This window comes from Phalacrocorax aristotelis, chromosome Z, assembly GCF_949628215.1.
Source record: "Phalacrocorax aristotelis chromosome Z, bGulAri2.1, whole genome shotgun sequence".
Lineage (NCBI taxonomy): Eukaryota > Metazoa > Chordata > Aves > Suliformes > Phalacrocoracidae > Phalacrocorax > Phalacrocorax aristotelis.
Window position 1 is genome coordinate 62,903,169 of NC_134311.1, and position 9,926 is coordinate 62,913,094.

Sequence of the window (9,926 nt, forward strand, 5' to 3'; positions counted from 1 at the left end):
AAAAACATTTTTCTCTTTTGAATGGGAAAAAAAGCAGTGGAATTAGTCTCTTTACTCGTATATTTTTTAGATTCTCCCAGAAGTTCTCCTCTTTCCTTTGCCAGTGCCTAAATGCTATTGGTTTGCCAAGCACAGGAAGAGATGTGTAACACAGGATGGGGGGCTGTGGTGGGGAAGGAGCTGGTCAATATTGAAGCTAAGCATATCTTGTTGGACCCTCAACTGTCAAAATAAGAAAATACCTTTCTTTCAGACTGAGAAGTGCTCATATCTGTTAATTATGCTTGTTCGTTATTAAAGTGGTCAGGCTGTATTCCCCCAGTATTTTAACATAGTATCTAAAAGCGAGAGAAGTCACTGGTTTCAGTAGAACCAACCAACAGCCCATAAATATGAAAGAATCTTATATGTGATCTGTAGCTCTGTTCTGTGACCATGTCTGAGAAAGCATTTAAGCATGCATTTAAATTCCAGACTGTGACTATTCTGGAATGAAATTAAACATAAACTGGAGTTCCTTTTCTGGATGTGTTTCTTTTCTAGATAGGCTCCCTCACTGCCAAATATATCTTTCTGTAATAGGAATTTGAGGACTTGAGTAAGCAGTGTGATTCTGCTTCACTAATCTTTTGCAGGTAATGTTGAATATTTGCAGGTATAGAGTATGCCGTTGCTGAAAGTAAATCGCTTTTGCATAGCTGCCTCATCCTGCCAGTGCAAAGGTCTTAACATGTGAAGTCTTGGGCAAAATGTGAAATTCTTACTTCCTCCCTGTAGAATATGGCATATTTTAGCTCATTGCCTGTTACATGCCTAGTATATCATTCAGGCCTATAGTGAGACAGAAATCAGAATCCATTTCTAAGAGGTCAGCTTGTTCTGCACCTGAGGTCTGTATGCACTAAAAGTTGAGTCTCCAGGGGTGGCACAGAGGATTAAGTATAATTTAAGTTGCCTAAACTCAGGCAGCCATCCCTACAGTCCTGTCCAAGGTTAAGCACTGTACAACATATGGAATCCAAAACTTCAGGACAAAAAAAATTTTTACAAGAGGAAAAACTTCATTGCCCATACAGGGCATGTGTCTTCCCAGGTATGCCAATATGACAGTATGATTGTCTGTCTGTAATGCAATGAAATGTATTAAAGAAACTCAGGTTGGGGAATCCTTTTCTTTCCACACATAAATGCACTAAGTAGTCTCTAGCAGACAGTCCCTTGTTCTTCAGGCACTATATTATCTGACTTGATGCTACCTTCATAAATGGGGCATTAGTTTGTGTAATGCAGTTCATTACCTGTTCGTTTCCCCCGGTTATCACATATACCCACGGTGAGAAGAAGTTTTTACATTCTAGATGTCAAAATGACATTGAAAGATCATAACATTTTTCTTACCTAGTACATGAACTTGCATGGGCTGCATCCCATAGTGTTGGAGCTGTACTGGGGATGGGTTCATGTCTCTTGATCAGAGAAAGTCCCAGCCTAGATGAAAACTCAGTTCCATCTCCTTGCTTCTGCTGTTTTTCCCAGGTTCCCCCTACTGGCAGTGGTGACAGAGGCTTGAATACTTTGTTTACCATGTAAGTCCCATTCCACTGGCTCATTTTGCACAATTCACTAAATAACACACATGTAAAAAAGCAAGTTTTTAAAGTATTTTTGGGTAGATCCTAAATGTCAAGCTAGAGGAGGAAGACTGCACATTTTTTCTTGCACATTTCTTCATGCATTTTAACTTCTCCTGGGTTAGAACCTCTCCTTTCTGATCCCACTTGGGTCAGAACTACTGTGTGAAAAATTGAGAAGTACTGAATGGTAGGCTTTGAGTGGGATTTTCCATTGACAAGGTTGCTGCCTGTGACTTCCAGGGAAGAGCAAGAAGCAGACCAAAGAGGAAGCAGTAACATGAAAAAATATTATAACAGGTTGAAAGAGAGTGAAAAAATGGACAAAGAGGAAAGAAATTAAGTAAGACTAATGTATGGGAAGAGTCAAATAACCCTAGGTGATCAGTTGTCTTGAAGATTAGCTACAGATTTTTCACTAGATTGATAAGGATATTTTTGTTTTCTGAAGGTTTTTTAGAATCAGTTCTTTCCTAAGCAAGTGTTTGGTGGTTTGCAAAAACAGAAAAAGTCTGGACTTGCCTTAATTATTTCCTATGTGTTTAAAGACAGAATCAAAATCACTGTTTTGGGTGTCAGTACCAGTCAGTGGGTCAAACTCTGCTCTCAGTTTCACTGATGCAGACTTACTTTCCTGGCAATTCTCCTCTCTGCTCCTGCTTTGCTCTTATGTTTGTGTTTGCCTCTGTGTCTGTGTGCTTGTTTGTGTGTTCAGCCCAAGTGTCAGAACATTTTAGAAATAAGAATAAGGAATGTGAAAAGTTATGTGTAATGTTTGTAGTGGACAGAAAACATAAAAGAAGATGTTCAGCATACAAACTTTCAGTAAAGATCCCTATAGTTTAGGCCTTCTCCTTCCTTCACTTTTCATTATTCCTCTATGCCAAAACTACTGTCTCTTCTCAACAAGATCAGGTGAAGGCAGCTGTGTAAAAAGTTTTAGTCTGTGTTTTCCCGTGTTGTGTTATAAGTGATGTTTAGCTGCTTATGATGAACTGAGCAATCATTTTAAAACGAAAATCAATAAAGATTTTTTCACTCTTTGAACATCCTCTGCTTTCTCTTAGCTAATGACTACTTCCAAGGAACACAAAATAAAACCAAGCCTTTTTTTGAGGTGTTCGTGGTATCGAAAGTGCCCAAGACTGTTAATACAGAGGTGGGCAGAAGCATTTTTCACAATACGTCTGTTTGCTGTTTGACAAGCGGCTGCTGAAGCACTTAATTTCATTGCATATCTCAAACAGCAGTAGTGGCATCATAAAATTAAGATTGTTTCATGTTATGGAGAGCACTTTATCATACTGATATTCCAGCTGAGACAAATCCTGTCATTTCTCTGGAGGATGGGTTTTCAGATGATTTTTGAACATAATGTTGCTGATCTTGGTGCATTCTGCAAACATATTGCACATCCAAAACGTTATGTACACAGACTGTCTGTACTGCAACAGATGGAGCTTTCCATATAAAGTGACAGCTGCAAGCAGTAAATTTTTATTGCCATTTCTTTATTAAATGCAAAGTACATAGAGGGATGAAAGCTATGGGTCTTAAATACTAGACAGTTAGGAAATACATTTATTATGTCCCACACTCAAATGAAGTTTCTGAAAATTTTCTGAAGCTTAGCAGTCCCCTACACCTGTGAAATCAGGAACTCTGCTGCAGAGAAACTACCAAGTTTTTCAGGTGTCTGGAGTTGTACCTAGCATCTCATTAACTTTCAGGGTTATTTGCAGAAGCCCAGATACAGAAGAATGGGGTTTATACTCAGCATGCAGTGAGGACACAAACAGCTGAGATTCTTGCTCAGAAATACTCATCCACATAAAGCTCAGTATGAATGAGCAATGCAAGAATGTTGGAAGTCTGAGTCACAAATACTTGTCGAATGACTCCATGGCTGACAGTATAAGCTACAAATGCTGTTATAGCAGAGCATTGTGTTATGGCCCAGTCAAGATCACATCTGCCCTGAAAACAGACGTGTGTATTTTCATCTATTAGGACATCAAGCTGCTAAAATTCAGCATGAGAATACCTCTTCTACAGAATAATGAAGCTATTTTTAAAAGTGTATTTCAAAACTAGATATTGTTAGCACAAGTACAAAGTAGGAAACCACTTGGTCAAAACCCAATATATTAGGCTCCCCCTATGGTTTTCCTTATCCACCGAAGATATTGCTTTGTGAGTCGAGTGTAGATACCAGGGCCATCGACAGTACCACACTTCTTTGGCTTCCCGAAAGAAGTGATGCCTCTCATCACATTATTGCATCTTAAAGGTCCACCAGAATCCCCCTGGAAAAAGGGGACAGAAAAATGGTCATTCAAATTTACAAAAGCTAAAAATTGCTTCTTTTAAATAAAATTTGCACCAGATGCATGGAGGAAATAAAAACGTAGAGAGTGCTATTGTGGATTTCTTTTTTTTCCTCATTGGAAAGTAAGATTTTAATTAGCAAAAAGGAAGAAAAAAGACTTCAATCTGATCTTTCAAGTGTGAGTAATGGAGAGTGAATCTAGCTCAGTGCTAAGGAATAGATAGTCTTTTTGAATATGAAAAGAAAAAGCTGGAAACTTTCCTCTTGGAAACCAGAAAGTCTCTAGAAATTGGCATATTTTCTGTAACTTCATTAATTCAATATTTAAATCTTTTAAAACATGGTAGTTCTTACACAGTTTTGCATTTGACTTGGGGCCCCAGCCAAAATGCTTTTTATCAGCAAAACCTGTTTCAAAGCCCTCTGACATCAGAGAAGTTTTTCCACTGAAGTAAGCTGCTTGAGAACAGGCTCATAAGTTATTCCGTAGAGACTTTTCTATTAAAATAATTTTATTGAAGAATAGAATAGCTACCTGCCATGTCTCGATAAAACCACAATACCCAAAGTCTGTGAAGGTGGAATTATCAATTCAGAAGTTTTGATTTTAAAGCTTAGAAGAACAACCCTTGTAAATTCACTCTTTTTTAAAATAAAATTAATCATTGAATGGAAAAGAGGCAGAAATTATAAATGTGTAAAAGTTAGTACTTTAATTTTTAATATGATTTATGTGGATATAGACAGTATATATACTTACAAAACATGAGTCCTTTCCTCCATTCTTAGACCCTGCACATATCATGTTGTCTGTTATAACAGGTTTTTTTCTATAATGATTTTTGTCATTGCAGGTTTGCCTACTGATGACAGTGATATTGACCTCCCTCAGGGTATCAGAAGGCACATTCCGATTATTGTGAGTTTGTCCCCATCCTGCTACTGTGCAAGTTGTTCCTGGTTGGGGATCATCACCTGTGTTAGGCAGTGGAATGAGCTGTACAGCTTTAGTAAGTCTTGCTCTTTTGTGAAGCTGTAGAAGATATGGAAAATAGTTAGTATGGGGCGGAGTCTAACAGAGGCCCTGCATGTAACCATTGGATCTTTTCCTTTATGGTGATGGGGGGTTACTGCAAACTCTTTTTGAGATTCCTCAGGTCTTTGTGACAGAATTTATGTAGTCAACATAAGAATGAGGAAAATGAGTATTTTTTGTCTTATAAAAACCCATTTATCTTCTGCTGAAATATTAGCTATACAAAAATGCCCTGTTTTACTTCTCTGGTTCTCAGACCATTGGGAGGACAAACTAACAGTAATCACTGAAGCTGGCAAAATTGAGAATCAGAGAAGTCAGAAATTTTTAATTAGAACTATTTTTCAGACTGAACATTAGGTGTTTTAGCCAAATTATTTCTATGTGTGAAATGTGCTTCTTTCTGTGGACAATCTTTATTCTTTCACTGTTCACTGAAAAGCCAGAAACTGAAATATCTTGGTCAAGCTCCAGAATTTTTCTACTTCTGGCAATGGCATGCATTACAGGAATTGTTGACTGCCTGAGTTCCCTGTGTATCCGCAGTTCTCCAGTCTGCTGGATTAGCAGACCAGAATATATCACCCCAGAAGAAAAGTCACTAGAAACTCCCTTGGCTCATCTCCCTCCAGAAGGAAGAAACTGGTACATCATAGGAGATTCATATTCTGTAAGTGACATGTAAGTCCATACCTGCAGCAGCATGAGGTCATTTTCCTTATGAGCAGGACGGTAGAGTGGGTGGCGAATTTGGTTCACAATCTGAAAAACCTGTTTTTCTTTTTCTTTTGCTTTCCGAGAATGAGCTCCAAGAATAACTTCGCCTCTTTCCCTGAGAAGAGAGACAACATGGTTAGTGGGATTCACTTGCTGTAACTCCATAATTCTTTGCTGTTCACTGTGGTGCTGTAATGTCCTGCTGCTAAACAGTCTCTTTTCTCATGTCTGAAGAGGCATGTAATTTAAATAAAAATAATAAACATCAATTTAAATTAAATAAAAAAACCACAGTAATTTAAAAAAAACAGAAAAGATTACCCTGTTTTAACAAGTAGTTAAAAAAATGGACTCAATGAATCAAAATTCATGCTATCCTATTTTCAGCTTCCCAGGAGCACAGTCAGGGTTCAGGTACTTGACTCTGAACCTAACCCTGTTGTTTCCCTTTGGGAACTGAATGAGGGGTGGATGCATCAGCTTTGCTGTTGGTAGTAGTCTCACCAGCTGTGTCCTCTGCAATTTGTATTGAAAATTTGGGAGAATAGCTCACAGCACTGTTAGTTCAGAAACCATCATGACTGGACTGAATTGTACCATTGCTTTGCCCTAACACCATTCCAACACCACTTTCTGAGTCCATGTGAGACAGCTCACTCTCTTTCTCTAACTTGTTCTGCAAATTCAAATACTTATTAGGTACTGAAGTGGTGACAGTGGTGCCTGCTGGCATTCTCTAGCAGAGAAACCAGGAGTCTAGCACTCCCTGGTCAAGCAGTCCAAGCAGACCTTTATATCAGACCACAGATATAGCTGTTTCTGGGTGAACAATGTACGTTACAGCTGAATGGGAGAATCTTTGATGAGCAGATGTGTAGGTGGCCATCATTTGCAACTCACTGCAGCAAACACAACCCTGAGGAAGTGGTTGCTCCTTCCCTTCAGCTGTTAAGAGCTGTCTCACTGTTGACTGAACATCATTAAGTTAATTATTTATTGTATTTTCTCTTAAATGAGATCTCCTTTGGAAACACTTTTTACCTTATGTTAATATGACAATTTTTGGGCCTTATGCTGTCTTTGTAGTAGGTCCCATATATCTCCCTGTTTGAATGGGACAGGAGAGATGGATACATTTCTCTGATGTCTGCAGAGTCCAGTGATTCACTGGTCCTGGGCTGGCCATTGGCAAAGCCTGTGTGAGGTCTGCCTCAGCACTGCTCCAGTCCTCCTCACAAAGGCAAGGGATAGGATGTATCATTTAAACGTCACATCTTGCCTCACTGAGTTACTCTGCAAGGCCAAACATCCATTTGCACCTTGAGTCATACAGGGAGAAAAATGTTGGCTGACAAACCAACATATCCAATAGAGCTGAGACTTTTCAGTGTCTCCTGTCATCTGATGGGAGGATTTTTGCTCCTGTATAACTGCATGCTGTCTCTTTCTATGGTGAACTGCGTATCTTTTACAGAATAAAATGACAAGAATTTATTTCTGTTTTCTGAGCAGCTATTTAGTCTGCCCATCCTCTGGCCCAGTGCACTGCTTGACTGAGAAAACAGAAATAAACCCTTGCCCCAAATTCACTACTTCAGTGTTTCTATTTTGTGCTTGCATGAAGCTAGGAGCTTGTAAATATCTCTTCAGAAACAGTAAAGATCTGTATACATTGTTATATGATTTTTTACTCACTGAAGCACATTGGCCAATATAAATTATAAAACACAGTAATCAGAACATGATCATGGTCATGCTAAAGGCACAAAACCGCCAGGGATATTAACTTTCCTTCTCTAAGAGAGACATCAGATTCTCACTAAGGACAATCTCTTAATCAGAGTAAGAACTTACACTTCACAATGGGCAGCTGTTAACACCCAGTTTTCCTTGATCAAAGCTCCTCCACAAAAAGTTTTTCCATTTGCTCCATTGATCAGGGCCATAAATGGTCTTGAGTGTGGTGCTACTTCATTTCCACCAATGATATCCACACACAAACCTAAATATAAAAATACATAACAATACACACAGCTGGACTAACAAATACTGAACACGCACACAAAGTCTTTTAGCAAAAAGAGTTAATGTAATTACTAAGTATACAGTACTACATAATACAATAATACAGTATACTTGTGCGCAAGTATGTACATATGTCACAATGCTGGTCTTCAGGGTAGACTTTTAAAATTGCTCAGCAGTACTACTTCTATATGTTTGGAGCTGTTGGAGCTGTTGGAGCAGGTCCAGAGGACGGCAGCGATGATGGCTGGGGGGCTGAAGCACCTCTCCTATGAAGACAGGTTGAGAGAGTTGGGTTTTTCAGGCTGGAGAATAGAAGGCTGTGGGGAGACCTTCCAGTACCTGAAAGGGGCCTACAGGAAAGCTGGGGAGGGACTTTTTTACAAGGGCATGTAGTGATAGGATGAGGGGTGATTGCTTTAAACTGAAAGAGGGTAGACTTAGATTAGATATAAGGAAGAAATTCTTCACTGTGAGGGTGGTGAGGCACTGGAACAGGTTTCCTAGAGAAGCTGTGGATACCCCATCCCTGGAAGTGTTCAAGGCCAGGCTGGATGGGGCTTTGAGCAACCTGGTCTAGTGGAAGATGTCTCTGCCCATGGCAGTGGGGGTGAACTAGAATGACCTTTAAAGGTCCCTTCCAACCTAAACCATTCTATGATTCTATGTTTCAATGGGAACAAAATCAGATTAGTGGGGTGAGCTTTGACAAGAAAAGCACCAAAGTATTGTTGTTCTTGCAGATTTCTTTTCCTGAAGTTTGCTGCTATAGTTAAGAAATTAACTTACAATGAGTAACAATCTCAGATCTGCTACATGATAAATGTACAATATATGACTTATGCAGGCACCTGGAAACTGGGCTATATAAGTGACTATATGTAGTCATATTACATGACCCTGATTTTCAGAAAAACAGAAAATCAAGGCATTAATGTATGTGTATGCCTCTGGAGAAAAAGGTCAGATAATCTTTATGTTAACTCCTCTGAACAACTCCAAATAGCCTGTCCTCTGTGTGGCTTTAAATACTACCCATTCAGAAATTATTTTGTTTGTACAGAAGATCAAACACATGCAGACAGTAGAAAAAGATCTAATAATAAGAACTCAAATAATAATTATGACTATTTCCTTTACATTAATGTAGGCTGGCTTAACTGGAACTCTGTATGTTCAGCATTTACCTTCAGAAGGATCCAGCTGGGCACTTACCTCCATGAATTACCAGGAGAATGGCAGCAGTATAGGTGGACAAATTAAGGAAAGCTCCCATGATTTCTGTCTTGTGTTCCCCCTTATTCACTGCTCAATATATATATCTAAGTGAAAAGGATGTGGGTTTTGTTTTTCCTTTTAATGGTATTTGACATTTGTAACTGTGACCAAGGCAAAAAACCTCCCCAACAAGGTAGCTTACGTCAGAGGTATTAGTGAGAAATTGCATTGTCTGTTGTGATGTGAAAACAGGATCTGCCCCGCCTCATGTATTCTCTGTAGCAATTGTAGAGAGCTAATATATGAGTACTGGGGTGAAACCCTGCAGCCTTTGTGTGTCCAGTTACACAGTGGGACCCAGCACACATAAATTTTGGCTTGATTCAGTTGCCCACATGAAGACGGGTAGTTTCACTCTAGACACCCCAGATGCCCTCCAGGTCAGAGATGAATCCCAGCCGATTCCCCATTAGAGAGTTACCGGCACTGTTCAGGAGCCCCTCAGGCCAAGGAATCTGATGTTTGCTCCTTTCAGCACCTGACACTACTCATTAGCTTTTCACTGGATGAGCATCCATGTAGCACTGACTGTGGTTTAGTGATGTAGATCTCAGGGTATAATGCCATTTAAAGTGTCCTAAGGTGTCTTAGATCTGCCTCCTTGTGCAGAAGGCCATGGGTCTTCTGCAGATGCTATGTCATATTTGCCAGCCCTGTGCCCATGTCTATGAAAGCCAGGGTATCTCAGATGTCACTAAATGCCGAGTTTTGGGCAACGGAATTGAGTCCTGAAAACTGAATAAATCTTATTAAAGCCTTGTAAAGGCACAGTTCCTCACTTCCAAATATACATCCAAATAATAGAAATAACTTCCATCAATATTAAATAATTTGGAATATCAAATATTCTATTAGCTAACTATGTACATTCAGTGCAGTGTCGCTACCACACAGCCTAGAAGGTTTCTTG

At 39.3% G+C, this 9,926-nt stretch overlaps 1 protein-coding gene across 1 annotated transcript; it reads right to left on the bottom strand.

Annotated features, from left to right (window-relative positions):
• Positions 1-3,133: 3,133 nt before the first annotated feature.
• On the bottom strand, positions 3,134-9,038 carry GZMA (granzyme A). Its single transcript, XM_075078547.1, has 5 exons — positions 8,954-9,038; positions 7,568-7,715; positions 5,690-5,828; positions 4,721-4,993; positions 3,134-3,937 (listed from the first exon to the last, which is right to left on the bottom strand). Exons 1-5 carry the CDS (start codon positions 9,012-9,014, stop codon positions 3,779-3,781), a joined length of 780 nt encoding a protein of 259 aa, XP_074934648.1. The 5' UTR covers positions 9,015-9,038; the 3' UTR covers positions 3,134-3,778.
• Between the last annotated feature and the right edge of the window lie 888 nt (positions 9,039-9,926).